General features: G+C 40.1%; 1 protein-coding gene across 2 annotated transcripts in view; it reads left to right on the top strand.

Annotated features, from left to right (window-relative positions):
* CAP2 (cyclase associated actin cytoskeleton regulatory protein 2) overlaps positions 1–18,910 on the top strand; it is a 70,142-nt gene that overhangs the window by 29,219 nt on the left and 22,013 nt on the right. For both annotated transcript variants that reach the window (XM_054059565.1, XM_054059564.1), the window contains exons 4-6: positions 3,437–3,514; positions 18,148–18,291; positions 18,525–18,610. In XM_054059565.1, the coding sequence (XP_053915540.1) occupies positions 3,437–3,514; positions 18,148–18,291; positions 18,525–18,610 (308 nt within the window). The remainder of the gene's footprint in view (positions 1–3,436; positions 3,515–18,147; positions 18,292–18,524; positions 18,611–18,910) is intronic.

The following is an 18,910-nucleotide window of genomic DNA, read 5'->3' as shown; positions in this document are numbered from 1 at the left end:
CTACACAAATGAAAGATTTTGAGGCTGAATAAATTTTGGGCCTACAGCACAAGCCTTGCAATCGATATCTAGTCCACTGACCACTGAATGTTTTGAACTTCCTATAATAAATTCAGGATAATAAGAAAATGCAAAAAGTCATATTTGTAATGTACCAGAGGTAACTGAAAGAGTAGTACTAATAGCTTGGGTGCCCTCAATAGGAGGTTTCTTGAAGGAAGCTCCCAGACATTTTGAGGAAGTGCCCTTGGCCACACTCTGCAGTGGATGAGGAAAAGTAATGAATGTAAAAAAGTAATACGTATCTGGAGGAGAAGTACGTCCCGATTCCACATCCAGCAACAGTTTTAACATCAGTCAGACGAGCAAAACAATGGTACTAACAGTTCTGTAGCTCTCCTAAAAATCTTTTGCCATATCCATTGTAGAACTGCATAAGCTCTTTTCACAAAATCACCTTCCAGTCATTTATACTTGCATGTTCCAGTCTTCAGTATTTCCAATTAATCGTGTTTACACCCTAACTTATGCGGTTTTTAGGACCAAGGAGGGGAGGAGGACTGCTACATTTTATACTAATCATATTACATGTGCCAACAAAGTTGTCTTACTCTTCTCAAGTGATGACTGAGTCCTTCTGGACAATATTAAAACCTCCTAACTTTATGTTGCCCATGACTTTTATGACTGCACAGTTAATTTTTGCTCTTAGGTCACTTATAAATATATTGATGGTTTCTAAAACTAATCCCTGAGAAACACGACTAGCAACTTTCCTCCTCTCAAATAACACCACCTGTAATATACTGTATCATTGGGTCAGTTTATCCTGCTTCTTATCCAGCTTAAAAGTTTTTTATACTACTTTGCATCATTTCCACTTAAAGAATGAATTTCTGATGAGGTCCCGCAATAAGCATTTTATGTAATATCCAAATATACTAGATCTGACACATTATCCTTGTCTAAGAAACTGAAAATTCTAAACAGTCCCCCAAAGTAATTATTTTAACCCCATTGTAATTTCTCCCATTTTTAATTTTCATATGTGTTTTTAATCACTTGTTTCAAATCCATTCTAAATCTGCATGGTGCTGAAGTCAAAGTAACAGCCATGAAATCACTTAACATGCTTTTTCCCCCTCTTCTTGGGCATATTTTCCAATCCATCACTGCATACTTCCATCATCTGGTACTATCTCCAAGATGGTATATATTTAAATTTTTTTCTACTTGTGCTTCCGTCTTCCAGTGCCCTCAGTACTCTAGAACAAAGGTAACATAGACCTAATGATTTTGTCACACTAAGCTACATATATTTGACTTCCCTTTCAATTGATGTCATTCCTATTGATTTATCATCATTCTCTGTAGTTATCCTTTCAATATCTTCATGTGCATCAACTTCCCTGAAACTGGGGAAATGCATTTATTCAACGACAGGTAAGCTATACATCAAGAATAATGGAGGCATACACAGCTTACCTTTCAGGTCACTGCCATGGCCTAACTTCATTGCTTTATTTCTTTATTGTCCCAATAGCTAAAAAAAATATGCCTTTGTTTCACTTTTCTCCACAAGGTACAGTTCAATGAGGCCTATATCCTTCATTCCTTTGCTTCTGTATTTTATAATGCCTGAAAAAAGGTTCGCTATGATAATCAAGGCCTCTTCTCACTCTTTGAGGGGTTTGTACCTATTCTTAGTATCTTGCTTTAGTTATTTATCCATATGAAGGCTCTAGCCCTTTCCTACAATGTCTCCCTCCTGCTTAGTACACATAGTTTATTTCCATTCTAAATGTAAATCCATCCTTTCCCACATTCAAATCATTAAGTTCCTCAGGCTTCAGTCACTCATTTTTCTAAAAGTTTGCCATTCTAAAATACTAAGCCATAGCTACAGATGTATTTTTGTCCAACTTGCAATTTAAGAAGAACTGAATCCATTCATAATCATTTCCTCCTACCACAGTAGTTTTTGGTCAGTTGTTCAGTAAGAACTTCTTCACGCAAAATACCTAAGCTTAAAATAACACACACTTTGTTGTTTTATGAATTTCTGTACCAAAAAGTCAGTCTTTCGAAATGTCTAAGAATATCTATACCTTGCTATTATTGATGGTATTTATATCTATGTCTGGAAAATTTAAGTCTCCTATGTTCATACAATTTCCCTTATTATTTATTTTTTTATCTATTTATAGACATGTTTACCCTCTTTCAAGTCTCAGCCTGTCAGACCATAATATCCCCTTCTCCCTAAATACTGTCCAAGTTGGGGCTCTTTTACCATCTTCCTTGCTGTGATTTTCATCCTAACAGATTATGTTTTATTCATGCCATCACTTTTTAAGAGGAATAAACAAAATGTGGATGTTTTACTTTGCTACAACTTCAAATTTTCTGACTTCTATGTATTTTAAGTTGCATCCATATAGGTCTGTGTATAAATTCTGTTGTTTTCTTTTTAGATTAAAGAAACACCAAGGGAAAACAACATGAACTTCCCCACCCTGTCACAAAGTGATTATAAATGTACCTATTCATATTAGATTAACTTAAGAGCATTTCGTTTGGGTTGGATTTTATTTAGCAATATACAGTAGTTATGAATAGTTCTTTTCTATACCAATAATGCCTTCTCCAAGTCATATCTCATCCACTTTCATGAGGTACAGGTGATACTGAAATAGCAATTAGATTCTAATCAATGTGCATCATTCATAATGTACAGAAAATGTGTAGTGTTCAAAAAACCCCAAAAAGACCAGTAATCTGAACAGTATGGAATACTGAGGAGTGTAGAGATTTACCTCCCATCCACACTGTTAGCATGTAAGCATGCTGCCACATGCAGCTTTAACCCAAATTCTAGAGCTCTGTGAGAAAAAATAGCCCCAAAATCTTCAGCCACCATCTCTTATAGCTATTTGTCTCAGGGTCTGCTCACAGAGGACAGGCAAGGAATGAATTACAGCATAGTCCCTCAGCAAATACACCAAGCCCAACTCTTCTTAAACATCACTACAGCCTAGGTTACGGTTCAACAGAAAGTTTGCAGGTTGCCATTCTCAGCAGTAATAAGCTGTTACCATGCACTCAAGTATAAACATCGCCATTAGAATGCCCAGACAATCTCTGAAGTGTTAAAACTAAGTCCTCCTGTGACTAATCTTATAAATGATAGCCAAAAGACTGCCTATTAACTCATTTTATTTCCTATCTGAAGAAGATAGGGAACTTAACCTTAGATTTCAAAAAAAATTTATAGCTAAGCCAGTACTGTAATACATTTCTTCCAGTCAGCGTTGCTGTGATTTAGATGAGAAGCAGCAAGAAAGATTTGAGCTGTCACACTTGACTTTGAGCTGTCAGGAAGAGGTATTGGAGGTTATGGGCTGAGTTTTAATTTATATTCCCCCTTTTGTTACAGGCAGAGATGGTACGTGCTGCTTTCCAAGCTCAGAGATCTTTCCTGGTATTAGCATCTCAATGTCAAGAGCCTCAAGAGGTAAGAAAAGTGACCTAGAGTTTCAAGAGGGAGTGCGTTAAAAAGGCTGTGTTCCCATATGTTTAATAGCAGTCCCTACATTTGCTTCTGTTTGCTACTTTATTTCTACAGTGCTCTTGGAGGCTTGCTTTCAGTGTTATTAGCAGGGTGCTGTAATAATCAGAAAGCCATGATTCAGAGTTAAGAACCTTTTCTGTACCAATACTTAATAAGATCATTAAAGAGACACCAAAAGGCTCTGCTGCCGTCCACCAAGACTCGGATGGGCTGGAAAGCTGGACAAGGAGGAACCTAACAAACTACACCAAAGGCAAGTGTAGAGTCCTGCACCTCAGGAGGAATAACCTCCGGCACCAGTACAGGTTAGCGGTTGACCTGCTGGAAAGCAGCTCTGTGGAAAAGGACCTGGGAATCCTGGTGGACAAGTTAACCATGAGCCCTCAATGTGTCCTCATCGCCAAGGCCAATGGTTTTCTGGGGTGCATAAAGAAGAATGTAGTCATAAGGTTAAGGGAGGTTATCCAGTCCAGAGGAGGGCTACAAAGTTGATCGGAGGGCTTGGAGCACCTTCCATACGAGGACAGGCTGAGAGAGTCAAGGTTGGAGACAAGAAGGTTCAGGGGAGATCTTATAGCGACCTTCCAGTACCTAAAGGGGGCCTACAGGAAAGCTGGAGAGAGGCTATTCGTAAGGATTGTGGGGATAGGACCAGGGGGAATGGGTATAAACTGGAGAGGGGCAGATTTAGACTAGACATTAGAAGAATTTCTTCACTATGACAGTGGTGAGGCACTGGCAAAGGTTGCCCAGGGAAGCTGTGGTTGCCCCATCCCTGGAGGCGTTCAAGGCCAGGTTGGATGGGGCCTTGAGCAGCCTGATCTAGTGGGATGTCCCTGCCTATGGCAGGAGGTTGGAACAAGATGATCTTTAAGGTCCCTTCCAACCCTAACTATTCTATGATCTATGATTCTACTCTGCCCTAGTGAGGCCGCATCTGGTGTATCGTGTCAAATTCTGGGCTCCCCAGCTCAAGAAAACACAGAACTACTGGAGGGAGTCCAGTGCAGGGCCACAAAGATGATCAAGGGACTGGAGCATCTCTCCTGTGATGAGAGGCTGAATGAGCTCAGTCTGTTTAGCCTGAAGAAGAGAAGACTGGAAGGGATCTTACTAATGCTTATAAATATCTGAGGGGTGGGTGTCAAGAGGATGGGGACCAGACTCTTTTTAATGGTGCCCAGTGACAGGATAACAGGCAATAGGTACAGACTGGAACACAGGAAGTTTCACTTGAACATGAGGAAAAACTTCACCATGAGTGTGGCAGAGCACTGGAACAGGCTGCTGAGGGAGGTAATGGAGTCTCTTTCTATGAAGATACTCAAAACCCACCTGGACGTGCTCCTGTGCTTTAGCAGGGAGGTTGGACTGGATGATCTCCAGAGGTCACTTCCAACCCTCACCATTCTGTGATTCTGTGAAACCAAAGGAGGTTTCCACTTTACAGCTCTAAGTGGGATCAGTGTTTCTCTGGAAGCTGGAAATGCCATGGTATGGAACGGCTTTTTGCTAGTGCCCCAAGGATTCTATATGACAGACTTTGAAGGTGGGGATAAGCTAGTGAGAGAAAAATCAGTAATGGCCCATAGACACGGTGTTGTCCAATTCTGGAAGGAAGGCAAAGCATCTTGTCAAGAAAATGAAAAACATTTTACATCAAGTTGACTTATATACTAGTTTTAGTGGCAACTATCTAAATCCTCACCTCACAACTAGAAAGCTTGGAGAAGTTGTGGAGTTGTTATGAAACCTCATTTGTAGTTCCTGGAGGGCGCAAGGTTTCAGCCAATAGCACCCTATCATTCTTGGAAATAGTAATCATGTAGCCCTTCTGTGGGACCACCCTCAAACCTTCCTTCTTGGAGTGTGCAGAGAATGAAGACTTCACTTGTATAGTGTCTCTACAGCCTTTACTTGTCTTTTTTCCAGTAGCCCCCAGCTCCATATCTCAGTAAAATCCATTTTCTCAAATGAGAACTGCTATCTCATCCCTGCCACTGCTATGAATTATTGAAATTTTGCTGTCACTATTGTTCTTAGAGACACAAATAAAAAGTTTTCCTAATCAATATGTTTAAATGGCAAGGGTACTCAAGGAAAAAGAAAAAGCACAGATATTCCAGGCAAGACTTGAGATTTGTAGAGTTTCAAGTAAGAAGGGATCACTTGTTTCTCCAGCTGTCCCTGATCTCAGAGAATAAAAGTAGGTCATGACTCTCAGAGAACAGGCAAAATTCCCATTGGTACAGGCCTCAAGCAGTCATTTATATTGGCTATGAATACAATCGCACCCAGTGGCCCACAAAACTCTTCGTGCTTGTAGGTAAAATATTCCCCAATGAACAGTTTCTGATGGCCCATAATGGAATGCAATGTTCTGAAGTGTTGGTGGTGTCCCAGCTCCAGTAAGAGCAGAAGCTATGGCTCACTGTTTGGCCTCCTGTGATGATGTGCTATCAGGTTGATATCCTCTGCTTTTCAAATGAGAATGGCAATGGCTTCTCCTCACTTTTACCCTTACAGCTTTCTGACTCCAAGTCAAGACTTCCAGATTTTTTCAACTGCAAAGCTTTCATTTAAAAAATGACAACAAAACACATTAAATGACAACAAAACACGCTAAAAAAATGTAAAAAGGGATTCCCCAGCAACCCAGAATGACAGTTACAGAAGCATTAAGAAAAGCAACAAATGATAAAAATCTTGTCATAAACATCACCAGAGCTGGCCATGTGTATCCGTACCTCTTAGTTGCACATTATCAGACTTGCATAGATTTCCGCAACTTGTTGAAGGCAAGACGGTATACTTTTATCATTTAACTACCTTTTAACACCAAGGAAATGCTACAGGATATGCGTGTACACATCATTCCAAAGTTAAAATACCAGGAATACTACAGACTAAAGTTCCTTTCTCCGTGAGAACAAACCCATTCCAGTGACTTAAGTTTTTTTAACATAAAGACAGTTAGGTGCACACTTCTTATAGGCACTGAAACATATGTTCATTACTTTTCTCTCGTTTGCACATAATTTTTTCACAGATACATTCAGGTATACAATAGACAGACGTGAAAATAATTGAAGGCTGCCTATTCTGTGCAACTTGAACAGTATTTTCCACTGCAGAGAGTGACAGTTCGAGGGAGCAGGCTTTTATGTTTCTGTCTCAGTGGGGAATAAAATCCTATTTTAAAGCCACATTGGTTAACTATTTTGAAAATCCTAGTTATCAGCTAATCCAGGAGAAGGAAAGAGGCAGGTGTTTTCCCCCCCTAGGACTTTATTGTTGCAATGTCATCTGGGCTCGGGTTGTATTTACAGCCTAGAGCCATGGAGTCAGTGTGGAATCCAAACAGGAAAGCTAATCATTAGTGTATCAGAATGCACAGAGTAGAGAAAAGCAAATGAAGATGACAGCATATCTATAAATGCAAGAGAAAAGAGAGTAATTCCATCATTCAGCTGTCTAGACTGTTTGCTTTATAATGTAAAGCTGTGAATGAGCTAGCGAGTTGCGATTATGGCATAGTAGCTTTGTAGACATTCAGAGACAGCGGTGTGGAGACTGAGGGGATTTACTGAGTTCCTGTCATGTTGGGATGTCATACATGGTGCCTTTAAAAAATAAAAAAGGGAGGGGAAAATGCCCTGGAAAAATAAATTAGCTCAGCTCTCAAAGCTTACAAACTAATGAATAAGGAATTCAGACAAAAAGAAAGCTCCTATATGTATAATAATCTTTAGATTTTTTTTGTGCTCAGCAAAGACAGAAATGTATATCGTACAAAAAGCAGTGTTTTTTCCCCTCAATGAAAATGTTGAAGCCCTAGTATTCATTTAGCCCTTTAACTCCTGCTATGAGTCACTAGCAAACATTTTCAAACAGTTAAGCTTGCTGAAGTTGCTTGTGCAGGGTTTTCCTTCTTGTTAATAGCACCAATATTTTTTCATTTGGAATCTGTTGCAGTGCACAGCCTTTATTATCTGTATATGTGAAAACAGTCGGAGCCAAGAAGGTAATTCCAGCTGGCATACCAATCTAGCATCAACTGCAATAAATTACATCGCAGAGAGCATGTTCTGTTACTTTTTATGGTCATGTTCTATATTTGTATGTGCAATGGAAGACATCACATGACCCCCCTACCGTCTGATATTCCTGTTTGTGTGTGTCCCAGCTAATGGCTGCTGGACACAGGCTCATTCAGCAAGATGGGATTCTTCAGTTCATCCACTTCTTAGAAATTATTTTCTGGCGCCAAACTTCAAACATTAAAGCAAAAAAAATATCTATTGTAAATTGTTTACTATACATGAGAGAGTAAAGATAGAGTAGGGAAAATAAATCAGAATATTGCTATATTCTGTGAGAAGTTGTTTAAAAAGGTATTTTGAGACTATACGTTTATGTTGGTTGGATGATTCAGAAGATATACTTTAATGTAAACATTCACAAAACATTATGAAATAGTTTAGATATGAATTTGTTATTCCCCACAGTCTAAGCCAAGTACAATTCTGATTAAAACATTAATATTATATTGTATAATAATTTTAAAGTTATTAGTGTTTCTGAGCAAGTTTATCTGTTTAACTTTTTTTTTTACTTTATGATCATGAATACTAATGTACGAGATCAGTGCTCAAAGCCACTGCACTGGATTCTTTGTGAGTGGACAGTTAAATTCTGTCTTCTCTATTTGAGTTGTTTCATTTCACTTTAAGAGTTCAGACAATTTAAACATTTGCTCTGAGGGCATTGTTCCCACACTGAAAAGTAGTTAACGAGGTACATTTTCCTGTGAATCAATATAAACACATGCAGGATGAGCACAGTCATGGTAAAAAGTGCTACAAAAAGATTTAAATGACAGATGAGGTTCAGACTATAAATGATTATGTGATTTCTCATTAAAAAATGCTGAGTTCATATGACTGCCAGAGCTCATGGATTTAATTACTAACATTGTGCAGACAAACATTGCAGTTAAATACCTAGCTTAAATGTCCAGATTCTACACAGAGGTGGGAGGAGAGAATAGGAAGAAAGAGAGAGGTAAAGTGGGGCTTTCCCTTTTTTTTCCTAGAAAAGGGGGGGGGGGGGGAATGGAATGTGAGAAATTGCAGTTGAAATTAGACTTTGAGCCATGAGAATTAATCCTGAGGGGTTTAAATTTTTGTAGTCAAGCAAAAAAAAAATCTATCATAGGAACAGAATAGTTGTGGCAATTTCTTTGAATAAAGGGCTCATACTCAGAATTTTTTTGTAGAAATCAAAGATGGAGATTTAGTTCCCTACTTCCTTTCAGTGCAGGATTGCTCATTTTTTTCTCTCTCTTCCTTTTTTAAAGTACTTGAGTAATAGAACTCCTGGGACCTCTTATTCTGCATGCTAACAGGATTTCTTTTCTAATTACCTTGGTTTGCTTCTGTCATTCCATTTCCCACTACTTTTCTTCATATTTACTGGGATCACCTTACTGTTTTCCAAGAATCTGAAGACCACGACGCTCTTCACCTTGTTAATTTATTACTTACTTATGCAAGAGAGTTTGAGCTAAGTTTTGCTGCCATTCTGCTCGGCTGACTGCTACAAACCTGCACCTCTGTATCTAGAAATAGCTTTAGGAGTAATTTGGTTCAGTCTTTTTAAGGTACTTAGGTCCCAAACTTAGAGAAGGTGCCAATTGTGACATGGACAGAGCCTGAGAGCCCCGAGTTCCAAAGGAAACCCCTTCCTTCCTCTTGTTCTCTGAAATCTTGCCAAAATGTTGACATATTTCTGTTACCACCAAGCCTACAACTGCATGCGACATGGTCACAGCCACAGTGGTGGATCAGCTGACATTTTTCAGTCCCTAGCCTGCGGCCTTGCTCATTATTGTTACAAACTCTTTCTCAGTTTCAGGTCCACTTTAACCTTTGATTATTGCTTCATTGTACACGTATTGCCAGTCTCCAGATAGCCCCCCGGCAGCTATCTTATAATTTTGTCTCAAAGGCACTCGACTGCATTTGATCAGTCTCAAGCTCATTATGTTTTCTGATCACAAAATCGTAGAATCATTTAAATTGGAAGAGACCTTTAAGATCAAGTCCAACAGTTAACCTAACACTGCCAAGCTCAACACTAAACCATGTCCCTAAGCACCACATCTACGTCCCTTGAATACCTCCAGGGATGGTGACTCCAGCACTTCCCCGGGCAGCCTGTTCCAATGCCTGACAATCCTTTCCATGAAGATTTTTTCCTAATATCCAATCTAAACCTCCTCTGGTGCAACTTGAGGCTGTTTCCTCTTGTCCTGTAGCTTGTTACATCCACACATTACAACTTCCTTTCAGGCAGTTGTAGAGTGTGTTAAGGTATCCTCTCAACCTCCTTTTCTCCAGACTAAACAACTCCACTTCCCTCAGCCGCTCCTCATAAGACTTGTGCTCCAGATCCTTCACCAGCTTTGTTGTTCTTTGGACATGCCTCAGCATCTCACGGTCTTTCTTGTAGTTAACTTCTACAGGTATCCTTGTAAATAGTTTGCCAAAATTCCCAGGTCAATAGCCTCTGCAATGAAAAGATGGATGCATCTAAGAGTCAGTTCTGGCCTAGGAGCAGTGCACTCAGACATAAGAAAGCCCAGAGACACCTAGGGATCCAGGGAATATGGAAGGGCTATGATCGATGCGAATCTCCCAGCCTGTACGGAAGAGATATAGAGCCAGAGATGCACATTACCACACACCTCTAGACCAGCTCACATCAACACCAGCAGGCACCTCATTTTGGGATTATAGGGTTTGATTCCACCAAACAGCACAGTCTCTCCAGCAGTTCATGTTCTGTGCAAGAATCAGGTTCCAGAAAGCAAAGGCTACTTGTACTTGTTTACTTCAGTACTTCTAGACTTGGATTAACAACAGCATCGCTCCATAAGGAAGACATTATTGAAGATGATAGTCTATACCTTGTCTAGCTCCTCATCTGACATACCTGCTAAGCAATTCTGGGGATCCTGCAGACTCTTACTGGAGTTCTACTGTGTCCTAAAGTAATGTACTGAAATCATCAGGCAAGTTTTCAGTCCCTGTAGCAACGTTCATATTCAAACCGTGCCATGTGAGATCCCACTGAGCTATGCTGATGGGACACTCCCTTTCCCATTAAGTATCATAGTCTTTATTTCTGCTAAACACAAATCCAACCCAGTACACTCCTTTCTATGTGCTATACAATTGTTTGCCAGGATTTCTGGATGGCATGTGATCTTCTAAAACGAAGGCACTGGAGATGCATCTGACTGAAAAGCAGGGTTTTTCAGTTCATGGGTTATTTAATGTTTTTCTAATTTTACTTCGGTCTAAATCAGGTCACAAACAACCATTTTTGAATTCTGTAACTTATGCAGACTGCTGGACTGCTTAAGGAACCTGTGAGTCTTACACTTTGTCCCTGGGGGTTTCTCAGGTGAACTACATGAATGTCCAAAGCTAGAAGCCTGCACCATCTAGCATCCCTGTCCTGGGACATATTCCATGTGAAACCTAGTTTGCTTTAGCAAAGACTCATCAGATCTCAGATGCTGTGAATCAAACAATTGTAGCTCAACAGAACAATGTTTTCTTTGCTATCTGGAATGCCCAGGGCCCCACTGACATGGACTATGATCACAGCAGCAAAGATTGAGGAGCAGGGAATCAAATGGTTGAAAAGAGTTCATTGGTGTAATTGTTCTTGTTGATAACGTGTGGGATGTTGCCTCTGTGCCTAAAGCAGGAGGACCCTTCCTTGTTGAATATACGGCCCACAGAGAGCTGTAATAGACAGGAGAACAATATATGCAGCATTCAAGTCCATTTAAAAACCAGCCAGAGCCCTGGCCAAAAGCATTGGGTGTGATTCTGCATCAGTATAAACTGATGCATGCAGTTTGTATCAGGCTGGGATTTCTTAAGTGGTTAGAAGCTATTTGTCTTTCATATTCCTCACCATTTGTCTTCCTTCAGAGTTTACATTTCAAAATACACCTGCAAATGGCTAAACTAGTAATTTTTCATGTGGCATTACGGTTTGGTCTTCCCTGTTTTTTTCCCCTCAAAGCACAAAACTGCTGCAGCTAACATTGGCTGTTAGATTGAGAATTTATGTGCTATCTAAGAGGAATAAAAGCCAAATACCAATTAAGTCACTTTGGAAGCACACAAATGTGTCTAAGCTTCTGTGCTGATGAAGCTGACCAGACATTTCTGCAGATTTGTCTCTCTGTGTCATAGTCCCGCTGTTGTGCAGCAGTGAGTGGAAGTGGCAAAACCTGTACTATTGACAAATAAATCAAACACTGGTGACACCACTGTGTTGAAGATTTGCAGTCTAAGAAAACAAGCCTAGAATAAATTAATATCTCTCTGTAGTTAGTTAGGAAAAGACCTTAGAGCCCTGAAAATATGAGAATACTAGAGGGTCATGAATGTAGTGGTCATAGAGAAAGATCTCACTGATTGTCTCGACTGCCAATGAGAAAATGCTTGCAGAGAAAGCAATTTTAAGAGCAAAACTGTTGTACCAAAAGTGAAACACTTTCTGCAAGGAGAAATGGAGACAGGCAGTGCTAAAATATTGTCAGCCACCAACAAAAGCTGGTAATATTTCACTATGGGAGTAACAAGGAAAAGAAAAAAGAAAAGTAAGCTTTTGAGGAATCTGGAAGCAGCATTGGGAGGCTCAAAGCTACCAACTAGCTTAGATTCACCTTTGGAAAGAAAATATATTTTCTATATACTTAAAGAAAGAGGTTATTCCTCAGCCTAATCTGAACACTGATTCCATTCAGGTTGTTGATACACAGCTACAATGAAAAAAAAGACATACAACATATCTAAAAGAAAAAGTACTAACTTCAAAATTTAAAGTCTTCTTTACAGATTGCCTTTTACAGAATACAAAATAGGGGAAATTACAGTTAATCTAGAATTATGTTATATGTTATATGCTATATATTATATGTTATATGTTAGTTCTAGAATTATAGCCACTCATAACAGAAATGCATCTCACTGCTGATCACTGAAGCTACCAGTATCTTATTCCTATAGGCACAGGATGGGATTCTGCTCATCAGCTTTAGTTGTCATGGTAGGCACATTGTGCAAGGTGTCTTTCTAGGTTCTCTTTACTGTAAATGGCAGCATCTCTGGAGTGCAGTCTTCACATCTATGAATGTCTTCTAGCATCTATTAATAGGTGGAAAGAATTCCTTGGGGCATCTCTTTCTTCATTTACAATAGAGGGAATCAAGCCTCAGCTGAGAGCAAATGCTCACCTTTTAAATTGTTAGCACTGAGTGTAGTACAAGCTATTCATGACATCTTCTATCCCTTGAAAGGATCAAATGAGGGATGAGACTGTACTAGACTTTTTGCAGAAAAAATGGCTGTGTCTACATTAGTGTTTCAGCTCACAATAGGACTATATTTTTCCTTCAAATCAGTCCCATTCTATGCTGTGATTCACACTGTAGAGCTCCCTTAGAGTGTACAAAATGGTTATCTTTCTGATGAAGTTAAATGGAAGATACATTCTCAGATAGCACCTAAACCACCATTTACAGCTAATCCAAAACAGCACACCCTCTCCGAAACGTGTATAGTTTGAATGTCAAGACCTCGGCACCAACTGTTTCACGCTACAGAACTACTCCTATTAGGCTGCACTACTTGCCAACATATACAGAGACAGCTGATTCAAATCAAATCCATGTATCAAACTTGCCTGTGAAAACACAATGTAAGCATGATGGAGATTTTGAACTGACAGAGGAAAATAACAGAACTGTAGACTATGGAATAAAGGTTGCAGTCATGCTGTTCTGGTTGCGGCTGAGTAAAATGAAGGGGCTGCTGATCCCAAATGCCTTCAGCTTTCTTTTACTCCTCCTATGCCAAAGGTTGCCACCCCCTCAGTTAGCATAAGTTAAAAGGCTATTTGTTCCCTCGCCATATTTTTTTCAACCTATTAAGGTCAGGTTGATTTAAACACTGTAATAGTGAGGTCTGAATTGTGTTGCCACCCATCAACACAAAAATTCTTCAGTAAACAATCTCACCCCTCAAAACTATGTAAGATTAGCTTAAAAATACATAAGATCTTTAAAAACTGCATTTGTATTTACCTGCTGGGTTTTGTGCCTTTATGATTCATGCTGGCAGGTTTCTGGATGACAACAGCCCTGAGAAAATACCGATTTTCTCAAATTAAAGCTGCGATTGTCAAGTAATAGCTGGCTCAAGCAGCTGAAAGTTAAAGCAAGCCACTCAGTTTATTGTAACTTCACACGCAAATCACAAAAATCACAAAGCACGGAAGTCTGGCCATTCTCCTGAATTAAATCCATGTGCCCCAGTCCTGTTAAACCTGTCATGTGGGGAAGTTCTTGTGTGAGTATTACAAAAATGTGAAAGAGAAGAAAGTCCATTTGGTGTGGTCTGTTGGAATACTGGTGTGCCAGGCCCTTTTATGAGACCAAGCTGAGCCTTAGGGCTCCAAAGCCATGCTCTGAAGCGTAATGTTGCATGCTGTAACTTTTTTGGGGTGTTTTAGCTAATCACTGCAGTAGTCTTAGTAGCCTTGATTTTCTAATAAGAATTATCAGACATGGATCAACGCTGGCTGCGTGTTTAGGTATTAATATTTTAAAAGAGCATCTGGGTTTAATAATTATTTAAAATGGGCAAGGGCATAGTGGGAATTACTTTTGATATTTCTAAGTAGTGCCACTGTTGCATTTTTAAACATTTCAGCATTATAATAGGAATGGTGTTTATACAAAGACTCTTAAATTTCTTTTAAACAACTGTGCTGTGTCTTAAATGACAAGAAATCTTATCTAGCACATGCCAAAGGCATGCTGAATATTTTTCCAACAGCTCTGATTCACATCCTTGAATTAATTTTTTCTTAGAGATACAACATGGACAATCATTTCATTAACAACCAGCTGTTTTAATATTCATTGCAATAAAGAGATTATTCTTCTAGAACCCTCAGCACAACTAGTTCTGCATTGTAGAGCCAAACAAGACTGATTACTGCTAGAATTAATGAGCCTTTCTATATCCGTATGCCATATGCACTATAATTCATCTGCAGTTTAATCACTAACTAAAAATTTAGAACTGACTGCAGGGAGACAGGAATTAAGGATTCCTTGCAGGCCTGGATTCCTTTGTGTCCAGCCCTGACAGAGAACCTTGGATCACAAGAAGCTTGCTCGAACACACACACACATTTTGTGCAGCCAGCCAGCAGGCATTGCAGCACAGGGCAAATGCACAGTGAAGGGAAGGCAGGCTGTACTGTTCTCCCAGTACATCTCACATGAGACATAGCTAAGCATAGCCTCAAGCCCTTTGTTGCTCTTTCCTGTGTCACTACCGTGCCAAGTAAATGATTACATTGAGCTACCTTCCTTAGCAATATGTATTTCACCTTTAAAACTCCCACAGGGCACTTTTTCTGTAAAATCACATAAATTCACTACATTTTTCTAAATAGTTGACTCACTGGACAGGTTAATTCCTGTGTTTTAGAAATTCTGTCAGTACTGCTGACAGAAAACCCACACAAAAGTGGTTGGGAGTTTTTCTGCTAGTAGGAGGAGGAGATGCAGGTCTTATGGGACCATTCAGGAAGGTGTTTGGCCCTAATTTTGCCTTCTTATCTGGAGATATCAAAGTTTTTTACAGAAGGAAACAGCTATATTAGCACCATTTCACATATAGGAAGCTGAAGCAGTGAAAGGTAACACAGCTTTCTGGAAAGCTGATGACAATTTGGTGGGAGAGCTGCACGGAGAACCCCCATTTACAGACTCTTACTTCTGTGCCCTGTGTGCAGAAATGTGCTGCCTCCCAGTGCTGCCTAGATAAACCAGGCATCTGCAGAGCTGTATTTTTAGCCACGATATTCTCTTTGGCTGGAACTAGGCCATGAAGATTCAGGGTAAGCAAAGGACTGTAAATGTCCCTTAGACTTCATGGGAGAAAAACTGGCATAATATCAAAGCAGAACAAGAACTTTCTTAAATTTCAGTTTTGTTAACTGCTGTAATACCTGAAAGATTTCCCTGCAAAATAAGAAAGAACCAACCAGCTGCAGCATGTTGTAAACAAGCAAAAATTAGACAGAAGAATTCCTGCAGGCTTTCTTATGTTATGGCAACAAAATTAGTTTTGAAGAACTACAAATCATGGAGGTTTCAGGGCTTTTTCAGACTTAATGACTTATGCTGGTCATTAAGCCATCAAGAAATAATCTTTTCATCTCCCAGTAATACTGTAAATATTTGTTTTCTCCCAGCCCACTTTGCTTTAGGAGAACACCAAATATCCCTGGGTATTTCAGGCGCATAGGCCATACTCAAAATCACTTTACCACTAAAATATTAAGGCTCCATAGCTGGATCAAAATTCTTTTAAAAATGCAGAGCCTCTTTTTTTCTCTTTTTTCTTTTTTTCTCTTTTTTCTTTTTTTCTTAATGTCTTTTGACCTACGTTGATCTGTGGCAGACATGCTTATTTTAAGGTGACATGAAATTCTGTAAAGCTGAGGTCTTGTGGAAGGGTGAAAATAAATACCTTTCAGACAACAGAGGTCAAACAGGACATAGGCACACACTGACTTGTGTGTGCCATGATAGCATTAGTCCTAGGGAGTATAAGGATTAGTTGTCTCCAGCAAGCACTTAATTCCATCAAACAAGTAGTCCTGAGAAAAGGTGAGAAAAAATACAGACTTCTGCTACAGCCTGAGTGATTTCTCAGTGAAGTGCCAGGGAAAATCAGAATGGTGCACTCACTTTCTTTGGTGGGACATAGAAGGGGTTCTGCTGGAATTCTTTTGCAATAAAGAATTGGTCCTTTTTTAATAGAATCATTTTGTAGGACTTGTTTTGCTTGTAAACTAATGTGTCCTTGTCCCTAAGTGTGCTGTTCCTGAGTGGGAGAATTTTCCTTAGTAAGTTAGTGCTCTCAATTAGTTTTTTCTGAGACACGGGGTCAGTGTGATTAGCATTCATTTTGCACAGGAAAAGGCTTGGATAGCTTCTCCGTTCATTATGCTTTTCTCTTCACCCCAGACATTATTCTTCCTGCTCAACAGTCATTTCTCCGGATACCCTTTCTGATTAACACAGGAGAATTTCCCCAAACCATGGCTTGCAGGCAGTGCGTTGCCATGAAATTCTCCCACATTACTTGCAGCCAAAGGAAATTAAAACATTAAAACTTAACCAGTACAGAAAGTTAAAATCGATATTGCCTTAAGTGTATTTGGCAATGCTAAGAGACCACTAACCTAACAAGCAGTTTGTGTTTCTTATAGAAAACCAACTCGGTTAATAACTTGAAAAACTCAGGCTAGTATAAAGACTCTCCAAAAGTTCCAGGGATATCAGATGAATAATACAAGCATTTAGCTAACTCTGAGCTATGGGGTCTCCATGGTCTTCACCTGGTCGGTGTGTGAAAAAGCTGCCAGTGCTGAGAACAATTTTTCCTGCAACACATCAATGCATTTTACCACTGCAGCCAGAGGAAAGTAATTAAACTGCTACTTTAGAATCATAGAATCATAGAATGGTTTGGATCAGAAGATCAGACCTTAAAAGACCATCCAGTTCCACACCCCCCGCCATGGACAGGGACACTTTCTGCTATATCAGGTCTCTCCAAGCCCCATCCAACCTGGCCTTGAACACTTCCAGGGATGGGGCAGCCACAACTTCTCCGGGCAACCTGTGCCAGTGACTCACCACCCTCACAGGAAAAATTTATTCCTAATATCTAATCTACATCTTCCCTCTTTCAGCTTAAAACTGTTACCCCTTGTCCCATCACTGCGCTCCATGATATAAAGCCCATCCCCAGCTTTCCTGTAGCCCCCTTTAAGTACTACAAGGCTGCTGTAAGGCTCTCCGGAGCCTTTTCCTCTCTAGGCTGAACAAGGCTGACTGTCTCAGCCTGTCATTGTATGGGAGGTTCTCCAGCCCTCTGATCATCTTCGTGGCCTCCTCTGGACTCGCTCTAACAGATCCATGTCCTTCCTGTGCTGAGGACTCCAGAACTGAACGCAGCACACCAGCTCATGAGAGTTGAGTAGAGAGGCAGAATCACCTCCCCCGACCTGCTGCTCACACTTCTGATGCAGCGTAGGATATGGTTGACTTTCGGGCTGCAAGCACACATTGCTGGCTCATGTTGAGCTTTTTATCCACAAATACATCCAAGTCCTTCTCGACAGGGCAGCTCTCAATTCATTCTCTGCCCAGCCTGTAATTGTGGTTGGAATTGCCCCGACCAATGTTCAGGACCTTGCACTTGGCTTTTTTGAACTTCATGAGTTTCACACATGTCCACGTCTCAAGCCTGTCAAGAAATCCAGAGAATATGCTGACCTTTCTTTCCAACAGTTAAATCAATGGGCAGGGAAGACAATGTTAAATCACAGGGTGTTTTTAGACCACCTATTGTAACAGCAGCATTTTCTTGTCTTTGTTTTGGTTTTGGTTTTATTCACAGAATGAGGTGGCAATGCTTCTCAAACCGATATCAGAGAAGATTCAGGAAATCCAGAACTTCAGAGAGAGGAACAGAGGAAGTAAAATGTTCAACCACCTCTCAGCCGTCAGTGAAAGCATACCTGCCCTTGGGTGGATAGCAGTGGTGAGTGACTCATGGGATGGTTGGGAGGGCTGTAAATGTGCTGCTGGATGGTGCGGCCCAGAAGAGTCCCAAATCTTGCAGAGCTCTGCAGTCTTAACTGAATAGTTCTTGAATCTACTACATCCAAGAAAGTACTTTGTAATATGCCTAGCAAATCAGGGAAGGTGTCTGACTAACGTTTTAATTCCTTTCTTCTTCTGTTGTTTCCTGCTACCATGGGTTGATGGTCCTAGTCTCCTAAACCAGGCCCTTATGTCAAGGAGATGAATGATGCTGCTACCTTTTATACTAACAGGGTATTAAAGGACTACAAGCACAGGTATGTTGCCAAGCCCCAGTATTCACTAGCCGGAGAACAGAGCGTTAACCATATCAACAGGGTTCACAATGCCATCACGGAAAACATTTTGTAAACTAAAAAGCATTTGATAAAATCTGCTGGCAGTAGTATATATTCCCTTCCTCATCTTTGACCTGCAGCATGTTGCAGTGAGAATGGCAGCAGTGCTAGCAGTGCTGGTTTTCCATGTCTGCAAATTATAGGATTAGATTGAATTTTCTGGCATTTCAGCATCATAAATTTGCATGCAAATGCGTATTTACATACCCACATGCAGCT

The sequence above is a fragment of the Cuculus canorus genome, chromosome 2 (genome assembly GCF_017976375.1).
Source record: "Cuculus canorus isolate bCucCan1 chromosome 2, bCucCan1.pri, whole genome shotgun sequence".
Taxonomy (NCBI): Eukaryota; Metazoa; Chordata; class Aves; order Cuculiformes; family Cuculidae; genus Cuculus; species Cuculus canorus.
Note: the sequence above shows the minus strand (reverse complement) of the source record. Positions and strands in the feature narration are given on the sequence as shown.